Consider the following 27191-nt stretch of genomic DNA (forward strand, 5'->3'; position numbering starts at 1 on the left):
ATGATAATCGGATGATATTTGGAGGAGCCTGTGGACCGAACTTTTGAACAAAAATGTGATAATTTCTATATTGCAACGAAAATTTACATTTGGAATCTATTTTCCCCTACAAGCGAACTGATTATGAAAGGTGGACTTCTGGCCTTTTCATTGATACAAATTGGGATGCTGTATGTGTTCAAATACCTCATATATTGAAAAATTTGTAAAAAAATCAATATTTTGACTGTCGTATATCTTACTTAACTTTATCAACTGGTAATTTGTGGTTTCTCTAGGGACATTTATTCACATAACGAGATTAGTTTGTATTCTGAACGGACGGGTAAGTGCAATGTTTATATTATTACATGATTCTAAAATAATAATTTATTGAAATGTTATTAAACTAAGAAGACGTCATGGTTTTTGCTAACGAAGAGCAGTGTGAATTTGGAATGGAATTAGACGATGGTGCCATGGGTCTAGTTCCCTATGGTTTGCACAGTGATTCTGAAAGCTCTGATGAAGATTCTACATGGTTTGCAGACAAAAACCAAAGATGCAGGTAGTTGGGGCAGAAATATTTGGGAGACAAAAAAGGACACTATTTGGGATTACAATGTAGCTAAGAAACCACGTACATTAACGGAATTACGTGTCATGCTTATTTTAAATATTAGCCGAACCGGTCCACGTTGCTGGCCCTTGAAACAGTTTATGTTAGCCTTTCTTATGTCAATTATATTTTTTTGCTTCGCAAATTAGTTGGGTTATGCAAGTGACTATCAATAACAAGTAAGAACATCGTTAAATTCGGCCAGCCGAACTTGCTATACCCTCCACCATGAGTTGTATTGAATTTTACTTCAATTAGTTTCCTTTCGTTTATGAAGTAGACTAAATACCAAATTTGAGCAATTTCGGTAAAACAATGTGGCTAACCTTCAAAATACCGAAATGCGGGAGACACCGTTCTATGGGGGCTATATGAAGACGTGGACCTATACAAAACGTGGACCGATATACACCCTTTTCAATACCAAACATCCTAGAAGTAATAGAAACTTCTATACCAAAACACGAAGATCTATCTTAAAAATTGCGAGCAGTAAATGTTGGTGTCGATGTGCAATTTTAACATACCGCCAAATAACTGATGACTTGAGGCACGCCGGCTATGTCCACCTTCTTATAATGTATCTTATATACCTGATGAAACCTTCTAATGCCTTATAATCTAAACACTTTATTTCCAATAAAACCAAAGCTTCGTTATGCATAACATCTGGTATTTCCACCGATTTGTAGAATACTTAAGAAAGTGGGATCTTGCTTAAATATGTACCCAGGATTGGGGAAACGGAATAGTTCGTAAGTTTTATATATATAGCGCATTTAAAAAATAGTGCACTGGTATAACCCTCTCCTCCGAAATTCAACAAAATATATAGCCTACTTCAACCAAGAGACATCCCTGTGCATAATCTGAAAATTACATGGAATAAGTACTTAGGGTCGGAGATTCAACAAATTAATTTTCTGACCGATACTCTCATAAATTTTGCAAAAAAAAGTTTTTTAAATAGGACCCGCCCCCGCCCCTCCGAAATTCAAAAAATATAAAGCCTATTTTTACCTCTGTTGTTCCTTGTACATTCTCTGAAATTTTCAAAAAAAAAAAAATCGGTTCAGCCGTTTTTGAGTCTATGCGGAACATACAAACATACACACATTGTCTTTTATATTTAAGATTTCACTCAAAAGTTTTGGTCCATTAAACCCGCTAATAACACTGTGCTACAGTGAAAATTTGCAGGGGTTCTAATGCATAAATTCTGTTTTGTGGGAGTCCATAGAAGACGAAAATACCTTTGGTTTCTTTGTGTCACTTCGGTTTTTGATTTTATAACGGTAAATGTAGTGAAAAATGGGCTTTCTTGGATTTTCAACTTTAAACGAACATTACTTCTTTTTTCCACAACCGATTTGCACACCCCATTTTTTATTGGAAACGGGAGAATAATGTCTTTCGAACAAGCCATAGATTTTTAAAATCGGTTAACAAATGGCTAAGTAATAGTGGTTTAAGTGTGACAAAAACGCATTAAAAAACAGTAAAATGTTTTTCCTTGTGCTCTAGGCTGCGTAAACGATACCTAACGGTACAATTATTTACTGTTAGCAAGTAGGAAATTTAGTTGGCTTTCCAAAATGGGAAAAACCAACGAAATCGGTTGAAAAATTAATGCGTTATGGCATTTTTTGTGTTTCAACTTTTTGGTTTTTTTTCATATTTTCCTTTATAAAACATTGATACCTTGTGCGTAATTGTTAAGCAGGATAATCACAATTAGAATCATACATGCTAAGATACCCATCTTTTATAAAGGGAAATATGAAAAAAACCAAAAAGTTAAAATACAAAAAATGCCATAACGCATTCATTTTTCAACCGATTTCGTTGGTTTTTCCCATTTTGGAAAGCCAACTAAATTTCCTACTTGCAAACAGTAAATAATTGTACCGTTAGGTATCGTTTACGCGGCCTAGAGCACAAGGAAAAACATTTTACTGTTTTTTAATGCGTTTTTGTCACACTTAAACCACTATTACTTAGCCATTTGTTAACCGATTTTAAAAATCTATGGCTTGTTCGAAAGACATTATTCTCCCGTTTCCAATAAAAAATGGGGTGTGCAAATCGGTTGTGGAAAAAAGAAGTAATGTTCGTTTAAAGTTGAAAATCCAAGAAATCCCATTTTTCACTACATTTACCGTTATAAAATCAAAACCCGAAGTGACCCAAAGAAACCAAAGGTATTTTCGTCTTCTATGGACTCCCATAAAACCGAATTTATGCATCAGAACCCCTGCAAAAAAATTTTGTCAACATTTGTATCACAGTGTAATTATCTCATCACTATGCTAAATTGCAAGCTTCCTCTTTGTCTTAAATTCAATTCATTCTTAAAATTTCGCGCCGATCAGAATATTACTGCGATCTACAGGACAGCTACAAAGTCCAAAGTTTTTGTCCTACAAAAATACAAAACTGTACAAGGAAAAGGTCGTAAGTCCAAAGATATCAAATTATCTCCCAAACGCGACGGAATTTTATCAAACAAAGTACAGGTATTGGAGCGGAATAAATAAACGAAAAATACTGCCTTTACCACCATAATAAAATCTTTAATACAGAAAGCGCTGGCATGTTTTTTCTTTCTCCTGAAAATTTTATTGAGAGGGACTTACGACCTTTTCCGACGGAGCAGACGATATGTAACTTGTTTTCAAAAATTATAAATAAGATAAGAAATTGTAAAGATAACAATACGAGCAGATACCTGCAGTTTCTGGAATACGGCAGTTTCTGAAATTTTTACTACATTTTATATTTAAATACATGCATATTAGGGTTTTGACTTTATTACAACTTCATATCCCTGTATCCTAGCGTGATGAGTTTCTACATAAGATTACATAAAATCTTAATTATAAAGTGATTCGATAAAAAGCTTCCGCACAAAAAGCTTTTAAAGTTTTAATTTTTTCAGAACTTTGGACCATTTTTGAAGTCACTATAAGCAGATACTTAACTGAATACAAGGTATAGGGGCACACGACATAACCAAAATGACATAACCGTTGGTTTCTCACTATTTTATAGTCGTATTATTTCATATATCATACAAATTAAAAGTGGTTTGTGTGGGACCTTTTTCAATATTTATGTAAAATAAAAATTATTTTAGTCATTAATAGGCAAACGGTCATTCATTCGTGCAACAGCGAATATTTTTTTGAGAATTTTTTTTTTTTTTTTTTTTGATTTTTCAAAATAGTCTGGCTTAATCCCATTCTTGATGTTTTAATATTTAAAACAACTAATTTGTTAGTGGAGAAGGTTTGGCATTGTTCGCCAAGGGGTAAGCCAGGGAAGACTAGTTTCGATGCTCGCCACAGGATCTCATCAGTTCCCTTGTTTCTTGTTTGTGGATATTCTCCACCGAAGTAATTTGTCAATAACTTCTTCAACAAAAAACATTTTATACCCAAACATCAATCGTCAGCTCGAAGTATAAAGGTGAACCAAGAAAAAACTTCAATGAGAAGTTTTTCTTTGGTAACCTCACACAACCCCGACGAAAGTGTTTGCAAAAGAAAGCAAAACTTCTTCCACTGTTATGTGTCGTTGATTTCCAACAAATGCACATAACAAAATGTTGTTGGTAGCTTATACCAACCATACACAAACCGTGTCAGTGTTTCTCAAATAGAATATTGGTGGCGTTTTTTATTGGGATAGCTTTAACAATTTTGATTTTTCAAAATAGTCTTGGCTTAATCCCATTGTTGTTGTTTTAATATTTAAATATTTTGAAAAATCAAAATTGTAAAGCTATTCCAATAAAAAACGCCACCAATGTCCAAAAAAAATGTTTTTCTCATTTCATAGTCTTTAAAAAAAAAAAACAAAAACAATTTCAAAGTGGTTTATGCCAAACCTTTTTTATAATAAAATGGAATGAATGTTATTTTAGGCATTAGTAGGCAAAATTTCATTCATGCTTACTACGGGAAATCATTTTTGAGAAAAAATGACAAAAAGTCATAACCCTAATGTATATACATATGCACGTGCATATATTTATGTTCATATGAAACACATAAGCCGAAAATTATGATTTTATGTATTATTACAATTACTAGTGCAGATAGCTGTTACCTAACCGTTAAAAAGGTATATAGATAGCGTTAAAACGGGGCATAAAAATTTTAATATTGCGCTAGGGTTTTTTTGTCGTTTGGGTCTGTGCTTTCAAAAAATCCTCAGTTCGAATTGTTTGCCCAAGATTACCTTAAAAATGTTGCACAGTGTTATTGTGCTCTCCAGCTACCGCCGTAATTGAGACAGCGATTGCAAGTTGCTTAAACAGAAATCAAAGTTACTCAAGAGCAGGTCTTAAACTGAACTTATCCGAAATTTTGTGTGGGATGTACCCGAAGGAATGGGCTAATATAGTCCGTATTTAAACCTGACCTATATATGGTAGATATATTAGGATGAGTAAAGTATGGACCAAATCGGTCCTTCCCTTCCGGAGTTATCGTGCGCACAATTTTTCCGAACATTTTTTGAACTCTTGTGGGGGAGGTACCTGAAGGAGTATACTGATATGGCTTATCTTCAAACTTAAACTAAGTTTGGACAAAATATTATGAAGGCCAAATTTTGGAACGAATCGGCAGATCCGTTCGAGAGTTATCTTGCGCTCCAACCACTACACACGGTGTCATAGTGGTTTGTTGAACCTTTCAGGCTATTTTCTCAAGAAGTATGGTTTTGCGCCTGATGAAACTTGTACCGGCATATGGGGGGCCGTTAATACAAGTTGTTACAACAAAAATCAAAACGATTAGAGAGCAGGTCCTAAACTAAACTTTTCCGAAATTTTGTGTGGGAGGTACCCGAAGGCGTGGACCGATTGAGTCCATATTGGATCCTCATCTAAGTTTGGTAGAAGTTTCACGATGTGCAAAGTATGGACCAAATCGGTTACTCCTTCAAGAGTTATCGTGCGCACAAATTTTCCGAACATTTTCGAAATTTTGTGGGGGAGGTACCGGAAGGAGTGGACCGATATAACCCATCTTCGAACTTAAACTAAATTTGGACAAAATATTACAAAATCCAAATTTTGGGACCAAATTAGTTCATCAGTTTGAGAGTTATTGTGCGCAGCAGACAGACAGACGGACATTGCTAAATCAACTCCAAATTGTCTGAAACACATTTCGTCCAAACATACTTGGGGTCTAAAACCATTATTTCGATGAGGCACATTTTGCCCGTATGAAAGTGTATATGAAGAAAAGACAAAATTTTTTAGTTTTCCATAAGAAAAAAAAATAAAAATTTTTTTTAAGCTATATGATAGATTTTTGGAACATAGATTGGGAAAAAAAACCCATTCTTAAATCTGTTAAGATACTAATTTTGGTTGTTGCGCGCAAAAGTTATGGCGGTTTCAATTCTGATAAAAAGAAAAAAATCTTTAAAAGACTCTAATCATTATATTGAGAAACTCTCTTAATTAGGTGCTCCCTACGTAATATATGATTACTGAGGCCCCATAACATTAGTGAAAAAGTTTTAAGTTTTCGCGGAAATTGAGAAAGAGTTAAAAAAATTGTTACTTTGCATTTTGTTTTAATAAAATTCAACCTGTTTATGCATCTGAAAAATAAATAAAAAATATGTACGTAATCTATACATCGCGAAGATTCAAATGAAACCAAAACTATACAAATCCGTCTAGTGGTTTTCATATTATAGCGAAAACAAAAAAATATATTGAGGACTTTTATAAAATTAAGAGAAAATATTTATTTAAATTTATTTTGTGAGTTAGTTGAACAAACTGTAAGAAAAATAGGTCGGAGTTTTTCTTCTATTTTAGTTAAATTTCACGCAATAAATCAAATTTTTTATTCTAATCACTTCTCGAAAACACGCTAACATCTAGCAGAAGATATGGATATCTTTCAAATATATGTTGGGTTCCTTTAAATGGGGAATACTCTTAAAATAAAATTGTATCGGTTAATGTTCATTTTGAAATGCGTGTAAATCGCGAAATCCTCAAAATCACTTGATGCGCATGCGGTTTACCAATACAGCGAATTATTCTCTTTTAATTTGTACACATTTGCCAGGATTTACTTTGGCCGCTAAGATGTAGCATCGTCTGCAGTTTAGTGTGCAACAAACTGTATAACGCTTATAATTTGTACAAAGTGCATACACTTTTTATGCGCATCCGATTTCACTATCAACCGTGAAAAAATACATCGATCTAAACATATTTCAATAAAATCCATCAAGAACCGTGGATGTAGCATCACACAATATTTTTTGTATAAATCGGATACAGCTCCCACGCCACTAAATTTTTCAAACCGCTGTTTTCGCACAAACGCGAGTGATGATTCACTTTCTTCATTGAAATGGAAACGATCCACATAAAACGCGAATTAGTCAGCGATATTTTGAAAAGCATTTTTCGCAAATTTTTCAATTTTTGCAGTAGCCATTTCCGCCGTTCTAGTAGATGGATTTTTATGATCTGTGATTCATATGATCCGGATCGTCTAAAAACTAAAATATCGCGGGGTACCAGCACACTCAAAACGATATTGTAAATACTGTACCCAAAAAATAGGTTTTTTAGAAAAAATATCACACTTAATTTTGGCCTTTGGCAGTAGATTACTCTGCTGCTGTGTGGGCTACATACTCAATATACATATCAGATTATAATTGGTTTTTCGAAATATCCGAATGCGCGTCCCAGTTACATAAAAAATACAAAAAACACCTGAAATCCGGCTTCAAAATGTCAGCATCCATAAAAGGTGGATGCAGTGGAAATTTTGGAAAGTGATACATTAGAAGTGTAATCTTCATTTTGTATTCTCCTACTTTTACTTTGGACAGATGTCCGTCATTTGAATGGTTTAATCAGAAATCGAATAGCAATGTAAAAAACCTGTTTAGCTTCAACGTGTTTTTACCTATGTTTTTTCCTTTACGCGGTCGTAACTACCACGTAAATTAAATTTTTTTGCTAAATTTTTGAGCTTTGTACAAAAACATCTAAATTAATCCAGCAATAGTCATAGTTACTGGTAAACTACAACAGTTCGCGTATTATAATAGTGCAAACCTTGGCTTCATGGAAACTAAAAAATTTTGACTTTTCCTCATATACTCTCGTTAGCATAAATGCTGAGGGTATAAAAATATGTAATTTGCGAACATTTTTGCGGTAAGTCACGAGAAGAAAATTTTATAATTATTATAATGCAGTGCCAAAGGGTTAGTTAAAATGCAGTGCTTACGGAGTGCCTCTTTCCGGGGCCACGCTATTGTAAAAAATAATAAGTGAAAATGGGTGAGAAAAGTAGTAAATGGTACTATGTTTGGTCCACATTGGATCTGGGTAAACGAGTGGAGTTGGAACCCTGAAATTTTAAATTAAAATTACGTTGGAACGTAGGGAAAGAGATGTGTGTGTATTATGAGTACGGAAAGTACAAAATTTTGTACAATTTGGATTTGAGCAAACGGACAGAGCTGCAATCTTGAAATTTTGCATTAAGCTTACTGTTGGATTGTAGGGTTGAGGATGTTTTGGAAATTCGTGCTTATGGGTACGAGAAGTAGGAAATGGTACTAGGTTTGATACAATTTGGATTTGTTTGAACGGATAGTGCTGGAATCCTGAAATTTTGAATCAAGGTTACTGTTAAAGTGAACGATTGAGGTAGTTTTGAAAAATCGTACTAAATGGTACTGATTTTGGTAAAATTTGGTAATGGTAGAACGGATCCTAAGATTATGTGTAGGAACAGAACTGGAATCCTAAAATTTGTTCTTAGAGTCACTGTTGGTATGTGGGGTTAAGGTATGGAAATGGCTTTGGCAATGCATACTGTGAAAAGTACTGAATGGTACAGAATTTGGTATAATTTGTTATTGTGTAAAGGGGTTAGTAAGAATTTCGAAATTTTAAGAGGAGGTTTCGGAAATTCGTGCTTATGTATTTATGTGTAAAGTACTATAACTGAGTTTGGGGAAACTGATAGAGCTGGAAATGAGAATCGCGGTTGGTATATAAGAAGATGGTAATTTTTTATGGTGTACGAAAAGTACTAAATTTAATATCATGTTGTTATTGCGTGAACGATAATATAAATAGTTTTTACTTTATTCTTTCTGCGAAAGGCTGAAATGGTATTGGAAATATCTATTATAAGGCTGCAACAAAATTCTCAGTATTCGCCATTTCCATAAGAAATATTGTTTATTTGTTTTTTTATATCCTTTCCGCATACGAAGTCTGAGTCTGAGAAATACGCTGCCGATAATCTGATAAGCATTATTATATTACAGATTAATATGAAATTATTTCTTTGATTGTTAATCTATTCTAAGGCCCCTACTTCGAGTCTACGATAAGACATCATCGCATTCTTCAACGGCGATGAAACTCCTCAACTCAAATGTTTACTAATAAAACAACCAAATATTTATAACCCTAATGTATATTTGAGTAGTTCAATATATCTTATCACATTAACAAAATTTTCCGATTAGATAATACCAAACACGACTGTTGCATTTTTCAGACCACCCACACTTCGATGACGATTTCATTTTAGCGGAACGCACGAAAGTGATGCAATTGTCACGAAATTCTATGACTCAATAAAAAAAAACAAACACAAAAAAGAACACACCTTTTTGTCTACCGAAAACGAAATCAATTATGTCAGAATACGGCATGGAAGTGAACAAGAATTAAGTCGTCGTGTAATCCGATTACACATTCTAATTACAGCAACTATCGTATTATCCAACTAGTTTTTTTTGTCAATTATTCGCAAAATAGTACACGGTCACCAAAGAGGCCATTGGGCATGGACATCTAATACAAATGCTTTTGATTATAAAATCCATTGTATGGCTTTTAAAGGCATTTAACACCTTTCGAAGATTTGCGGACCTGTTGGAAGAATTGTCAAATTCCTCGTAAGTTGCAAAACTACAAACAGGTAGTAAATAAATAAAAGCAATGCAAATTGTTTACATTGTCGTAACGCGGGTAGCGTTGTTTGTTTTGCTATTCGCTCAGTTTATCATATGTAGAGATATTTTCTTTTGGATGTAGGCGTTCGCGTGCTATTTGTTTGATATATCATAAATGGTAATGTGACAAATATTTTCCACAATATTTTTATATTGTTTGTTATACAAACATATATGCTTTGTTTTTTTGCTTAGGTGTTAAAATAATTTTACGACGTTGTTGTTGTTGCACAATTTTTACATGGAGATTTTGTAAGGAAAAATCTTGTTGTTTTTGGAAACAATGGACAGCACAAAAAAAGATTTATGACCCTATGCACATATATACAATTCAGAGTTTTTACAATAATCAATACATGTTTCGATCTAAAATACATTTTCTGTTACTTTTTAGGCGTATAAAAGGAATGTTGAAAAGGTAGTGGTGTGAAACCAGCTGTTCGAATATGAACTGTAAAATCCCTTTGTAAAAAAATATTTTTGTTGTATTTCTCCAACAATATAACATATTCAAAAATTTTCAACGCCAATACCTGTTCAATTTGCCTTGAAGAAAATTTGACCTTTTGACATTTTAAAATAGCTTAAGGTGCCTATCTTTATAGTACTGATCCCTGATTATATTGAATCGGAATTGATGCTGCACTGAATTATGTGATTTACTACAAACGTTCATGGGCGTAGCCAGGAGTAGCTAGAGGGGGGCAGCTGCCCCTCCTTCAAAAATGTTCATTTGTATGGAAAAAAATATAAATATTTCGAAGAAACATGCATTTGCCACCCCCCCCCCCCCCCCCTTCCCCTCTAGAACGAGAAAACAAGCATTTGCCCCCCTCTAGATTCAATCCTGGCTACGCCCATGCAAACGTTCGCCCATCCAAATAAAACTTGTGCTCAATGAACGCAAACAAACAAAACGATTCCCGTACCAATCACACAAAGTCACAAACTTTTCAGTTTCTTTGAATCGTTTCACTCTCAAAACAAAACCACAAATTTTTCAATGCAAAAACCGTTGGATTACTGAAATGTACTTCGGCTATGTTTTGCCAAGTTTTTTTCATTCACCTCCGAAACAAAAAGAATTTGATTGCATAACAACCCTATCAGCAAAAATCAACATACTTGGAAGATGCATGGTTGAAAGTATGGATTTCAACCACCAAAGAAATCATTCATTGAATCGTTCATGTGTTTTGAACTTTTTCGTTTTCTGTCTGTTGTTGTGGAATTGAGAACTTTTCGCTATTCGTTTTGTTCGCACTCACGAATGTAAAGAAAACGAAACTAAACAGCGACCCAGCAAAATTTGACGGAAGGGGTTCTTTGCGATGACGTGATTTCATGTCATCTTTTGCATTGGTTCAAAGGAAGTCGTGAAAGACCCGATCTTTTCATTAGGATTTGAACCAATGCAAAGGAAGTCGTGAAAGATCCGATCTTTTCATCAGCATTTGTACCAATTCCATCGATCCAATAGAGATGATGTTTGTGTTTTTATTTACACACCTGTTTATTTTCATTTTGGTATGTTCCAGTACTGCAAATACTACTAATTTTTACTATTTTTTCCGATAACATAAAGGAAAAATTGTTATCGTAGTAAAAATAAGTAGATTCTTGCAGTTTCTGGAACAGACCAAAGTTGTAAGAACTGTCGTCGTGATGTTGTCTTACATTTCCTGCATATCAAACAACTAAAACTTCTAAACAATTGGTATTATATGAAGTCCCAACCATCGAGCTAAAAATAGAATCGGACTGCACACATTGCTATTTTAAAAGTTCCCTTGTCTGTTCTAAATCTGACATAGAATGAAATCACTCAAATCTTGCTTCTTGGAATTTGAATAAAAAGTCCGAAACGAAAAGGAACAAGAATCTGAAAATAAAGAAGAAACTACTTTTGGAAAGAAACAATTAAAAATAAATTAATTAAGCATAAATGGTATTTTCCATAAAAAGTCTCTCCTCCCCGTTCGTTACATTTTGTTCTTAGAGATCCCTAAAGCAAGCCGGGTTGTAGATCCCTACATATTTCCGTCACTAAACAAAAGAGTATAAATTACCAAAATGTTGTTATAAAATAACAAAATTATAAAATAAAAGTAATTTACGAAATAAAAATACTTAAAGGAGTGCATTTGGAGTCCATGTCGAAATCTGAACTGGTGATGGGAAGATAATTGGAAAAACCTTTTGTAAGATGAAAGAATATCAGTTGCGGAGAACGGAGGAAGTAATCTTTTGCGTTGCAGCGGTGGTGATTACATTGCAATGTTGGATGTAAACTTTTGAAAAAAAAAACTGATAAATTAATTGTAGTTATTTCATGAATTCGTTTGAATTAATAAAGAGTTTTGTTTTTCATGAAAACCATATTTCAATACAGCATTTCCATTTTCCAAACAAGACATGAAAATTTCATGCCAAGGGGTTGGTGAAAATGACATGCCAAAGCATTGGTTAAAATGACATGTCCAAGCATGGGTGAAAATGACGTGTCAAAGCATTGGTGAAAATGACATGTCAAATCATTGGTGGAAATGACATGCCAAAGCATTGGTGGGAATGACATGTCAACGCATTGGTTAAAATGACATGCTTAGGATCCAGAAAAGAACGTCATCTTTTGGGGTCCACGCTCATATAAAATTCATCGATGAAGATGCTAAAAAGATGACATGCTAGATCACTTGCACCCATGATTGAATGTCATCTTTGGCATCGAACATTTTGCTGGGGAGTTCGGTCAACGTGGGTTGTGTTTCGTTTTGTATTGTTGCTTTGGAAAATACGAAACGATACCATTAGAAATGTTTAATAAAGTATTTTTACGTACGCTGCTTGTGCTATGTACTAAGGCTGCATGAAAACCAGCGTACGTAAAATACGTTTTTTCCATAGGAACAATACAAAACGAAACATAACCCACGTTGACCGAACTCGCTGTTTAGTTTCGTTTGTGTGTCTGAGTGTGGCATTTATCATTTTACACAGAAAATGTTTGCCAAAAATTCTTTTTGTTTCGGTGGTGAATGAAACAACTTGGCAAAGCATAGCCGAAGTACATTTCAGTAATTGTACGGTTTTCGTATTTTTGCATTGAAAATTGTGTGGTCTTGTTTTGGGAGCGAAACGATTCAGAGAAACTGAAAAGTTTGTGACTTTATATGATACACGGGAATCGTTTTGTTTGTTTGCGTTCATTGACGAAAACTATCTGATCTAGGCAATACCGCGTGCTGCCAGGCGCTATCTGATTTTTGATTGAATAAATAAACTATGAACTATAAGAATTAAACATTAAATAAAGTGTTTTATTCGAATCATTGGTAACCAAACCAATTCCATCCTACATGTTTTGGTCTAATTTGGCCACAGAATCGGTTGTATCTTTGTATTTTGTGTATCCAGAGGCTAAGAAAGAGTTCTTCCATAAAATGTTTATATAGGTCCACGTTATGATATAGCCCCCATAGCACCATATCTCCTGATTTTCGGTATTTTTAAGGTTTTAGCTTAACAAGTAAGTACGTATCAGTCAGCTGTGCTGACGGAGAAATACCCTCCTCAGCCACTGACCAAGAAAAAAACAACAAAACCAAACCAAACACAATAATTATGCCGTATATAAAATATATCGATGTTATATCACGAGTTTGCTTTAAAATCAGTAGGTACCGTAACGTGGGCTTATACCAAATCATTGACATATACCAAACATTTTTGCCAACCAAACTTCCTCATAAAGGACTCAAAATATTAAATTATGTTAAAATAAGTTTGAAAGAAATTTTTGAAAAAGTTTTAGAGTTATCTTGCACAATATCCGACAGGGTTTTGAAGCTTTTGAGCCATATTCTTAGGAAGTATTGACTTACTCCGGCACAAAATGTACCATTGTAAATGAGGCCGCCAGGGTTTCTTGGAGCTTTTAGGTCAATATTTCAGGAATTATTGACTTGCTCCGGTAAAAAATCGTACCGCCGTAAAGCGAGCCACAAAAAAAAAACTTACTGAACAAAATTTCAAAACGATCCGTGAGTAGCTCTTAAACTTCACTTTATCCGAATTTTGTGTGGGAGGTACTCGAAGGAGTGGGCCGATACAATCCATATTCCAACCTCATACATGACTGGATGAAATAATACGATGTGCAAAGTCCGTCAGTGTTTCTTGGAGCTTTTAGCCCAATATCTCAGGAAGTATGGACTTCCGCAAGAAAAAAATTGTACCGTCATAAAGGGAGCCGCAAGGAAAACTTACTGAAAAAAATTGCAAAACCATCCGAGAGGAGCCCTTAAAATTCATTTTATCCGAATTTTGTGTGGGAGGTACCCGAAGGAGTGGACAGATATAGTTCATATTCGAACCAGATCTATATCTGGAAGAAATAATACGATGTGCAAAGTTTTGACCAAATCGATTGCTCCCTTCGAGAGTTATCGTTCAGACCATTTTACAGAAAAAATTTAAACTTTTGTGGGGGAGGTACCAGATGGAGTGGACCGATATGGCATCTTCGAACTTAAACTAAGTTTGGACAAAATATTACGATACCCAAAATTTGGTGCGAATCGGTTGAACTGTTCGAGAGTTATCGTGCACACAAACTAGACAGACAGACATTTTTCGTATCAAATGTTGTCAAATATTTCATATTCCATTTCAAAAAAAAAAGTTAAATTTTTTTTGGCGCAACATCCAAGATTTTTGGTACATAGGTTAAGAAACAAATTCAAAGTACGAATCCGCTCGCGAGCCAGTTTTTTGTTGATGCGGACAAAAGTTATTATAAAAACGCTAATTATTTTACCTCGAGCAATTGCTACTAAAAAGTTATCTAGAAGTGGCTTAAATAAGTAGATTGCATAATATTTGTTAAATGTTACTCAGTACTCGCGAAATGTATAATAACTTGATAAATTATTGAATGTAAGTCAACTTTTTTCAAAATAACGGTTCATTTACCCGCTATATGAAAGCAAAACTTCACGGCGAATCATATGAGACTAAAATCATACAGATTGGTATTATAGTTTCGATGTCACAGCCAAAATAAACACATATTTTGGTAAAAAAATAATTTTTTGTTTGAAAAAATATTTTTTTACATTCAGTAGTATAAAATTTTGGAAAAATCTATAGGAATACTTCTTTCATTTTGCTTAAATCTCCCATTAAAATATACGGATTTTGCTTTATAGACATTCATATAAAAGCTTTCCTATTGAGGAAGATAATTGAGTTGCTGAGGATATATCTCAAGGCTTCTGAAATGGAAATAGAAGTCAAATAACCCATTTTAATTTATATGCATTTTAAAATACATGTAAATCGCGTAATTATGAAAATCATTTAGTCCGCATGTGATTTTCATGTACAGCAGGACCATATCTGTTAATATATATATATATTTCGAAATTTAATTTGGAGGCTAAGATGTAGCATCAGCTGCATCTTAGCATTAAAATACCTATAAAATATCGCTAATTTGCGCAAAGTGCATACAATTTTTGTCCGCATCCGATTTCAGTGTTCACCATGAACATCTTCTATATTGATATATATCTATTTCAAGACGATCAATCAAGAACCATGGATGTAGCAAACTATTTCTTGGGATAAAATGAATGTAGTTCAGTGAAGCTTTCAAATCTCTGTTTCTGCTAAAACGAAGATGTTGCACTAGTATTTTCATTGCAGTTCAAACGACCCGCAGAAAACGCGATAAAATACGCGATATTTTCAAAAACAATTTTTGGAATTTCTCGTAATTCATGTTTTAGTAGACGGATTTTCACGGGGAATGATTTATTGGATCCGGAACGTAAAAAAAAAAACAAAACGTGCAATGGATAACCAGGTATTCCAAAGACAATTGCAAATATTATACCCGAAAAATATAATTTTTAAAAAAATGTTCGCACAAAAGTTCCGCATTTGGATATGAAGCTGTGTAGACTACATTCACGACATATATATATATATATATAATAACTCAGAATCCCAAGTTCTACAATCCTATATAGATTTTTTGAAAACCCTGTTTGCGGAATGAAATAAGAAAAAATTTTCAAAAAACACTGTAAATCTGGCTTCAAAATGTCATCATTTAATGGTAAAAGCAGATACAATTTTGAAAAGAAATACGTTAGTGAGATTATCCTTATTTAGTTGGCTTCTACTTTTACTTTGACAGGAAAATCGTACACACCCACAAATCGACAGAAAACAAAAAAAGACAAGTTGGCTTCAACCCATTTTTACCCATTTTTACAGTGTTTTATTTAACTTGCCTTGGTGTGTGTTTAGTTCAAATCTGGTAACTCATTTTTAACACGGTTGCAGTTGACCAATCGAACTAAAACTTTGCACACTTCTCAGATTTGGATGACAATACACGAATATGAAATCAAAACCAATATTGGTCCATTTTTACACTGTTTTACAGTGTTTTATCTAATTTACTTTTCAAATCTGGTAACTCATTTTTCACATAGTTGCAGTTTACCAATCGAACTTAAAATTTGCACACTTTTTAGATTTGGATGACAATACATGAATATGAAATCAAAACAAATATTGGTCCATTCTTACAGTGTTTTTACGATGTTTAACTTGACCCCCTTTTCAAATCTGGTAACTGATCTTTAACACGGTTGCAGTTGACCAATCGAACTAAAACTTTGCACACTTTTCAGATTTAGATGACAATACATGAATATGAAACCAAAACAAATATGGGTCCATTGTTTCCTATAGCCCCCATATTACGGTACCACCCGATATCCGGTATTTTGCTTTTCAAATCTGGTAACTCGTTTTTCACGCAGTTGCAGGAGACCAATCGTACTTAAACTTTGCACACTTTTCAGATTTGGATGACAATACATGAATATGAAATCAAAACTAATATTGGTCCATTCTTACAGTGTTTTTACGATGTCTAACTTGATCCCCTTTTAAAATCTGGTAACTGATTTTTAGCACGGTTGCAGTTGACCAATCGAACTAACACTTTGCACATTTTTCAGATTTAGATGACAATGCATGAATATGAAACCAAAACAATATGGGTCCATTTTTTCCTATAGCTTCCATATAACGGTACCACCCGACTTCTGGTATTTTGAGGATTTTGTCTTCATTTTTAGCCCGAATTTGCTGTAACTTGGCATTTGGAGTTCTCAATAGTCCAGGAACTTCCCCACTAAAAATTGTGGACGTAGGTCAAGGTTTAATATAGCATCCATATAACTGTACCACCCAATTTCAAGCATTTTAGTCTACATTTTCTGCTCAAATGGACTGTAATTCGGCATTTGGGGATCTCAGTGGTCAAAAATTGCATTTACTAAAAAGTTAAAAATAAAAAATAATTTAAAAAAATTAAGTTTCAGTGTTTTATTTTGAATTGCACTTAAAACTAAAAAATAATTTGTCGCTTAGCCTCAATATATATATTCTTTCTCATGATAGAATCTCTCAAATAAAACGCTTGCCGTTTAATTTTGCCACCATTCATAATTTAAATGCAAGCGTTTTATTTGAGAGATTCTATCATGAGAAAGAATATATATATTGAGGCTAAGCGACAAATTATTTTTTAGTTTTAAGTGCATTTTAAAATAAAACACTGAAACTTAATTTTTTTAAATTATTTTTTATTTATTTATTTATACCCTCAGCATTTATGCTAACGAGGGTGTATATACACTTTCATACGGGCAAAATATGCCTCATCGAAATAATGGTTTTAAACCCCAAGTATGTTTGGACGAAATGTGTTTCAGACAATTTGGAGTCGATTGAGCAATGTCCGTCCGTCTGTCTGTCTGGCTGGCTGGTGCGCACGATAACTCTCGAACGGATGAACCGATTCGGTTCAAATTTTGGCATTCGTAATATTTTGCCCAAACATAGTTTAAGTTCGAAGATGGGCTATATCGGTCCACTCCTTTCGGTACCTCCCCACACAAAATTCGAAAATGTTCGGAAAATTGTTTCGCCCGATAACTTTTGAAGGGAGTAACCAATTTGGTCCATACTTTTCCCATCGTGAAATGTGTATTAGACTTAGATAAGGTTTCAATATGGACTCAACCAGTCCACTTCTTCGGGTACCTCCAGACAAAATTTCGGAAAAGTTCAATTTAGAGCCATCTCTCGAATCGCTTTGATTTTTGCTTTAGCAACTTGTATTCACTGCCTCCCAAACGACGGTGCAAGTCTCATCAGGGGCAAGTCCATACTTCCTGAGAAAATAGCCTGAAATTTGCAAAAAAAACCCTATGACACCGTGTGAGGTGGTTGGAGCGCAAGATAACTCTCGAACGGATCTGCCGATTCGGTCCAAAATTTGGCTTTAGTAATATTTTGTCCAAACATAGTTTAAGTTCGAAAATAAGCCATATTGGTTCACTCCATCCGGTACCTCCCCCACAAAAGTTCAAAAATATTCGGAAAAATTGTTCGTACGGTAACACTTGAAGGGAGTGGCCAAATTGGTCCATACTTTACACATCCTAATATATCTACCAGATATAGATCAGGTTCAAATATGGACTATATTTGTCAACTCCAAATACTTTGATTTTTGTTGAAGCAACTTGCATTCGCTTCTTCAATTACGATGGTAAAAGTTTTTTCAGGGGCAAGTCCATACTTCTTGAGCAAACAGCCCGAAGGGTGTAAAAACCCTGGTTGGAGATCCACTTCCAATTCAATTCAATGTTCAATGTCGATCAATTCCTTTTAGTATCTGCTCCGCAAAACGTTTGATCTTTAATCCTAATCAACATTTTTGTCGGTTCCAACGCCCAAAATTTTTAAAACCCCTAAATACTCGTACATACGTATTTTGGAAAAATTGTTTCAATATACACAGGCTAAGGGTATATCTCTGTCGGCAAAGCCGACTGACACTTTTTTACTTTTTAACATAAATATAGCCACAGCTTACACACAAATTATCTTTTAAGGCCAATATTTTTTGCCACGCCAAAAAACATTTCATTTCAAGTCGCGTGTTCCAAAAGGGTAAACCTTGACTTCAGCTATGTTAAATTTTCAAAAATATTGGTGAGATTAAAAGCTGAAAACCTGGCATGTAGAAACTAAGCTACCATCACTACAAACGGAGAAACTAAACTATTTTTTTCGTTCATTGTAGAATCATAAGTAGACGGTAAATATAACTCACACATAGCCTGTGTCGATTTTGTCTCGAGATTTAAATGTATTCACCAAGGCGTTCCAACTAAAAAAGAAATTTTCCATCCATTCCAAAATCTTGCAGGACAATGATAAAAGAATGTATGTATAAAATTACTTTTACTTAATATTTTCAAGTAAATAATTATCTTTACTTTTTAACGATTGCAAAATACATTGACAACAGTCCAGTAAAATTTTACAGTCCTTAGGGTCTCCTTTTATCTAAATTCTTGACGATATTACTTGTTTATACCTACATTGACCCTTTCGAATTAGATAAACGATAATAAATCACTTTGTTGTAATAAAAGACAATACACGTTCGATTGTAAACTATTTATTTTTTTATTCAAATCTTCGTCTTAGTAAATAAAATAAAACACACAAAAAAATAATTCATTATTATAAAAATTACTATTACAAGAAAGTGGTGCGTTTTGAGTTAGTCATGGCTAATAATCACAACAATTTCCACGATTACTGCCAAAAAAAAATTTACTTTATAACGCTAACTAAACACTTATTTGGTAGAATGTGAGGCAAGTTAAAGTAATACACAAAATTGCACAATTAACAAACAAAAAAATGTCAACCGCACATTATTCCTCAAAAGAAACTTCATTTCAATTCAATTAATTATTTAGAAACTTCTGTTTCGTTTTTCACATTTTTCTTTGCTCGTTCTTCGCAGTAAAATGGTTTTTGGTAGTTTTGTTGTTGTGGCTACTTTAATGAAAATATGAATGTTTTCTTGAAATTAATGTTTTAAACTCAAATAGGGTAGACCCATTTGTCGCACATATACACTACGTTCTGCCGTCGAACAGGGGGGACATCTGACTATGAGTATGCCATCGGAACTAAGTTCAGCTCTTACATCGTTGGGATAATAACCACGAGGCAATATAAAACGTTTGACTATGTGACGACCGACAAAACTGTCACCATCTCTGCGCTTTTCATGTTTGGCCTCAACAATAACTGTGTCTCCGGCTGTTTTCACTGTAATTTCGTAAGGCTTAAAGGGTCCCACATCAATATTGGCCTCAAAACCATCTTTGCCCACCACCACTCGACTTAGGTCGGGTGCTGAGCCCACACGATTTAAACGTCTGTAATAGGGTACATCCCAATCGATTAGATCCCAATCGCGCCACAAACGACGACGCTGGTCCCAATAATCCCATTCACTCAGTGTATTGTTTGAAGGTACTAAAGCCATTATCCACAATTAGTTGTTGTTAGATCGGGAATTGTTCTTGTTTTAATCCTTTGTTGTGTTATGCGCTATTGTAGTAGAACTTTATTCAGCAACACTCGTTTTAATTCGAAACGCAACGATTACACGCTTGAGTGATCTCTCGATATGTTAACTAGTTTCGCGATTTTTTGCAAATAAACTGGCATCCAGATGTTGAATGGCTTTATATAGAACGAACACATTTGTCAATGACGGCGGGGCACAACAAAGCGCGGCACCCAAACCTAAAATTATTTTCATGTTTTATCTAAGCCCAGGTACTAGCTTTGGCATTGCCATCTCTTACACTCACAACAAATCAAATGATTTACGTTAAACGTTGTTACGTATCGACTCGGCTTCTGAAAATGAGTGTGGGTTATTTTCGCTCGCTTAATTTGGCCAATTGAAAAGCGTCGTTTGTGTTCTATATAAAGATTGATATTATTTTTGTTTGAGCTCCATTTATTTCATTCATTCAGTTTTTATTGCATTTGAAAAACAACAAAGTAGACTTTCTTTCCACACAGGAAATCTTGTAAGAAAACCACCACCGTTCACCACAGTTAAGTGTGGCACCAAGAAATAATCAAAACAATGATTAGTTGATTGACCACATGAGAATTTTTACTAAACTTGGTCACAACGACTGCAAACCTACTACCACACAATCAAATGTCACCTAATATGATATTTACTTTGGTTTTAAATGAATTTTTCTGCGTCGTAGCTTTTTGATCCGTAACGGAAATAGAATATGTATTACAATTAAGAAAGTCATCGTCGATTTTTTTTTAATTTAATTAATTCAGATAATTTATTGCATATTTTGAAAAATATTTATTTAATGATTTGAATTTTTTTAATTAATTTGTAAAATGGTACATATTTTAGCTTAAGAAAAAATAATTTAATGGACGATAAAAATAAACAATGAAATAATTGGTGTTTTTTTACTTACTAAATGTTACTGAAAAAATTTGGCTCAGTAATAATGACTCAATAGTAATTTTTTGAATAATGGTTTATTAACCATATTCTGACACCGCAGCGTGATAGAAGACCAAAAATAAGAAGATACGTGTCCCGGCGTTTTTCTATCACTTCAACTTTCGCGGTTACGAGCATACGAACTCTGTAGGAACGGTTCTTAATGGTCAAAATAGCAAATCAAATGCCATTTTTATCCTCTTTTCTCGGTCCCTGCTCCTTAGAAACTAAACCGTTCAAAACTCAAGAATACAATGAACCACAATAATCTAGGATAGATATCAGCAAACAACTTTTTGGAACATGCGAAATGTGTATGACCGGTTCTTAAATCTGAAAATAGCCAAAAACTTTTGAAAATATTCGATTTTTATACTATTTTCACCGATTCCGGTCCACAGATATCGAACAAAGATGTACCTAAGAGTTCAATAAACAACTTCCTGGAACACAAAAAGATTCTAGGAACTGTTCTTCAAGCTCAAAATTCGATCATTCTTTCCTGTTCAGGTCCGTAAATAGCAAACCTTTCAAATTTCCTTGAGTTTTCAACAATATGTTATTTCCAGACCTGAGCTGGGGAAACGTTAAAAATAATTTAATTCTGTTGTGAATTTCAGCTTGAAGGTCCACTGCTAGAATCTTTTTATGTTTTAGAAAGTTGTTTATTGAAATCTTAGGTAAATTTTTGACTGTATCCTTAATTTTTGGGCGGTTCGGTATCTGAGGACCAGAATAGGAAAAAAGTATAAAAATCGAATATTTTCGAAAGACATTTGGTATGTTCCAGAAAGTTGTTTGCTGATATCTATGCTACATTATTGTGGTCCATTGTATTCATGAATTTTGAACGGTTTAGTATCTATGGAGCAGGGACCGAGAAAAGAGGATAAAAATTGCATTTGATTTGCTATTTTGGCCATAAAGAACCGTTTCTACAGAGTTCGTATATTTCAGAAAGTTGTTTGTTAGTTTCCTTAAATTTTTGTTTGAACACAAACATATATTCTGCATAAGCAAGAATCGCCACTAGTATAAAAATAAAGCCAAGCGATTTCAAAACTGTTTAGACTTCTTGCGGACATTTGCGGTTTTAGCAGTTATGACCAATGGTAAAGCCCGGTTTTTATGTTCTGAATTTATATTTTTTGAAATGTTTTACAGTAATTTTATTATCCTTTTTTACAGTTATGTTCAATATAATGTTTTTTGTGCTATAAGCGACTTATACTGTCATGGTAACCGCAGAGCCGCATTGAGAACTCACTATACCAAATCATGGACAAATACTGACAATTTTACGCGTTGAGGTTTACTATGCTATAAAAACTCCTGGTACCGGATTACAGCATATGCTTCTGAACAATCACGGTGCTCTTAAATCAAATTTAAATGGAAGGTGCTTACACCTGGGAAGTTTTTGCAGACTCTGAAACTACAATGTTCATAGATGAGAATGATCAAAAAACAACAAAAAAATCGCTGGAGCGCTTTTTAAATAATTCGCGATTCAATTTGACATTTCTAGGGGTTGTTTAGGTTTTTGCGATTTTGCTTAGAAACCGCAAGTCCTATAAAAATGGGAATAACGAAAATGTTGTAGTTATCAAAATTCTCTACAAGATTGACCTTAATGATATTTTCGTAGGTTTTACAACTTTTGAGATATAGAAGTTGAAATTGGGACAATTCAAATTCAATTCAATTCTGTATCGTCTCCTTATAAAACAATGTCATGACAGCAATTTCCCAACTTAAACTTATATATCTAAAAAAATGGTAAAACCTAGGAAAAATTACATAAGCCAGTCTTGTAGAGAATTTTCACAGCTATATGATTTTCTCAGGTCCCATGCCGATATGACTTGCCGTATTCAAGAAAAATCGCGAAACTCTAAAAAAAACCTAAAAATGTAAACTGAGCTTCTTTATCACAAAAATGGTACAGAACAAATCGTAAACTTCAATCCTGTAGAGAATTTTCACATCTACAACATTTTCTTTAGCTCCATTTCGATTGGACTTGCTGTTTCCAAGCAAAATCGTGAAAACCCAAAAAACACCTAAACATGTGAATTTTGATTTATTTAAATATCCCTACAGCGATTTTTTCTTGTTATTGGATTTTTCTCATCTATTAACATTGTTGTTTCAAAATTCACAAAAACTTCTCCTGTGTAAGCGGTTTTCATTAAAAGTTAGTTAAGGCACACTGAGCATGATACTGTTTTATAAGGAGGCGATACAGTCTGTGCATTGTCTCAATTTGAACTTTTATATCTCAAAAACGGTAAAACCTACGAAGATACCGTGAAGGTCAATCTTGTAGAGAATTTTCATAGCCAGTCTCATTTTGATAGGACATGCGGTTTCCAAGAAAAATCGTGAAAACCTAAAGAACCCCTAAAAATGTGAACTTAAATCGCGATTTATTTGAAAATCCCTCCGGCGATTTTTTTGTTTCTTGATATTTCTCTTCTATGAGCATTGTAGTTTCAGAATCTGCAAAAACTTCCCAGGTGTTCCATTTAAATTTGGTTAAGGCACACCGTGTACTAAATATTGAAGCACTGGTATTGAGTGAATCGATAAATGATAAATGATATTTTTTATGAGGATTAGTATTTTGATTGGATCAGAATGTTTATTAAAATCCGTTTTTAAATGTATGAAATGTTTCTACATGTAATACCATCGGCATTGGGTGAACAAGTAGAGCTAAAACTGTAACATTTGAGCTAAAGTCCTGGATTTTAAAAATTGTACTGAATAATGTACTATTGTTTCTATGTTAACGTTATAGTAAGTTCATTTGCAAAGGTAGATCTATGTTTTCCAAAAAGGTTTTTACACCCTGAGAATAAAAAGGCCTAAAATAAAGTGTCTCAAAAAGTAACTGTTATATAGGGTAACATCTTTTGAATAAAGATTTTCTACACTTTGATATCACAAATTCCAAAATTCGTTTGGAAAATGTGGATTAAATTTTTAAAATACCCATCGACCTTCTGAGGTATTTGGTATTGTAACTCGCGAATTGTTGTAATATACCATAACTTTTGAACGCATTTAGGTAAAATAAACTGTTTAGCACGATTCACCGATGGATTTCTTAAAATTATAATTTGAGCGGAAGCTGTGGTCATGTTAATGTAAAAAAATAAGAAAAAAATCGTTGAAGGAAACGAGTTTTTTTAAGTCAATTTTCAATGAGTGGCTTTACAATACAATGTAGATTATAATGTTCTAAGAAGAAGTTAAAGAATACACTTCAGAGATGAAGTTTCTAACGTATGATTTTTTAATATAACCACTGCATCAATCTCAAACGGATGCTGACATTTTGAAGACTGAAAAATTGGGTTTTTTGAATTTTTGCTCTAATCGTTTAAAAACTGATTATGAGATTGTAGTACTCGCGATTACGCATTTCTTGATGTATAACTCAGGTGTGTAGCCTTCAAAGGTTCACAACAATTCACAGCTTAAAGTCGAAAATTTTATGCGTAAATTTTTATAAAAAACATGTTTTTTATTCAAAATTTGCAACTGCCATTAAATTGTCGGTGAAACCCGCGTGAACTTAGTTTTTTTACGTTCTGAATCTAATAAGCCATGATGCGTCCAAATCCGTCCACTAGATCGGCGGATATGATACCCTGAAAATGTTTTTGAAATTGGAATTCCTTGTGATTTAATATAATGTTCCAAAAATATTCGCCAATAGGAAAACTATAGCGAAAAATTTGTTGCAACGGAATATCTTCATTATTGCGTGAAATTTGGACGAAAATGTGGAAGAACTCAAACATTTCGTACTTAACTCAACCTTTCGTATAAAACCATAAAAAATAAAATTAGAATAACATGATTTTTATTTTTTTTTTTTCGTCATATTTTCTTTGTATTTTTGCAAATAACACAAATACTATAGCTCCAAACTTCACGACTTAGGTTTCATTTTATTCCTCACAATGTCTGGATGCTGCTATAATTTTTTTATATATTTTTTTGTAAGTATAAGCGCTATTGTTTCGATAATATGCTTGTAAATACGTGAAGTTATTTAACAAATTTAATTTTTTGCGAATCCATTGAAACTTTTCGCAAAGGATGCAGATTCAGTAAAGGGCGCAGATTCAGTTAACGATAATAGGATATAAAAGCTTACTATATTAAGCCGCGATTTTTTTAGAATTTTTTCTAATTAGCATAATTAAAACGGTCATATCTTTTGGTAACGAAACAGATTTGGAATAACGATTTTTTTCTTAATCTATGTACCAAAAATCATAGATGTAGTATCAACAATTTTTTTTGATTTTTTTTGAAATGGAAAAGACGATTTTAGACATTTTTGCTGCCATACCGTTCTAATAAAATATGGACTGGAATTTAAAATGTAGGCATACGAAGTAGCGGGCATTTTGCTAGTGTATATATAAAGAATCATATGGGTGTATCATCAAAGTTCAAACTAATTATGATAGATAAAGAAACATGTTGGGACATTGGGCGCCTCATCATTATTAGTACAAACATTTGTTGATTTTTCTTTGATCTTCCGTCAATGAATCATTTCAATTGTGCTTATTTATTTGTATGAAAATACGAATGGATAGGAAAGAATTAGGAAACATTATGTGACATCGATGATGTGACTAATGTAGTTTTTTAAACGATATATTTTTCTTTATTTCCTCTAATTTTATTCACTTCACCATATTGAGGAATTTGATTCACGTTCTAGTTTAACCCCACATACATATAACGGGACAATTTTGCATACAGTGCTGCTCAAAACATTTGCAATCCAGATGCCTATTTCACATTTAATATAATTTTAGGGACATTTTAAATTTTTAACGGTGGCAAAGTACCCCTTAGTTATGTTGGCGATATTTCCTGAGTATTTCAGCAATGAAAAACGTCTCTATTGTTGCAACTTAGGACACGGCGTTCGGACTCGGCGATAAAACTAAGTCATATATCAATAATTTAATATGAATCCATTTATATAAGATAACAATATATAACAACAATTACACTGTGCAACACGAAAATTATTAACCATATTCTGGCACCGCAGCGTGATAGAAGACAAAAAAAGAGAGGACACGTGTCTCGCCTTTTTTCGTATCTCATCAACTTTGGCGGTATGAGGCCTTCAAAGGTTTGAGGCTTTGATGTAAAAAGAGTCATTTAGTCAGGACTATATCTTCCAAGCCGCTGGGAAATTTGAATTTATCTTAGAGGCAAAATTGTAGCTATTGTCTTAAAGAACAAAAATTGTGAACACATATAATCCATCAAACTTCATCTTCAAAGCCAAAATCGCCATGGTCAAACTTCTTTTAAAATTTGTTCTCCAGTTTTGTTATACAGCTATCAAACCGATCAAATTTGAAGCAAACAACCATCTACAAAAATGTACCTCAGATCTCAATAAACATCTTTCAAGAATATACGAACTCTGTATAGACAGTTCTTAAAGGTCAAAATAGCAAAGCAAATGTGATTTGTATCCTGTTTTCTCGGGTTCTAGTCCACAGATACCAAACCGTTCAATATTCAAAAAACCAACCAACTACAATAATGTAGCAAAGGCATCAATAAAGAACTTTCTGGAACATGAAAAATGTCTTAATGGTAAAAATGCCAAAACACTTTTGAAAATATTCAATTTTTACACTGTTTTCTCCGATTCTGGTCCACAGATACCGAATCGTGCAAAAATTAAGGATACCGTCAACCACAAAAATGTACCTAAGATTCCAATAAACAACTTTTTATAAAATATAAAGATTCGAGGAATGTTTCTTAGGACTGAAATTCACGAACAAAAAAATTATTTTTAACATTCCCCCTGCTCAGGTTTGGAAATAACAAACTGTTAAAAACTTAAGGAAATTTGAAAGGTTTGTTATTTACGGACCTGAACAGGAAGGAATGATCTAAAATAATAGAATCTTGAGCTTGAAGAATCGTTCGTAGAATCTTCATTTGTTCTAGGAACTTGTTTGTTAAAATCTAAGATACATTTTTGTAGTTGACTGTATGTTTAATTTTTGGGCGGTTGCGTATCTTTGGAACGGATTCGGAGAA

General features: G+C 33.6%; 2 protein-coding genes across 4 annotated transcripts in view; both read right to left on the minus strand.

Annotated features, from left to right (window-relative positions):
* Nucleotides 1–27191, minus strand: part of LOC141403848 (uncharacterized) — a 213481-nt gene that overhangs the window by 65030 nt on the left and 121260 nt on the right. The window lies entirely within an intron of this gene.
* On the minus strand, nt 19178–20690 carry LOC141403852 (heat shock protein 27). Its single transcript, XM_073986893.1, has one exon. The coding sequence runs from the start codon at nt 20076–20078 to the stop codon at nt 19614–19616; it is 465 nt and encodes a 154-aa protein (XP_073842994.1). The 5' UTR covers nt 20079–20690; the 3' UTR covers nt 19178–19613.

Source organism: Musca autumnalis, unplaced genomic scaffold, assembly GCF_047663935.1.
Source record: "Musca autumnalis isolate F117 unplaced genomic scaffold, ASM4766393v1 scaffold_4, whole genome shotgun sequence".
NCBI classification, from domain to species: domain Eukaryota; kingdom Metazoa; phylum Arthropoda; class Insecta; order Diptera; family Muscidae; genus Musca; species Musca autumnalis.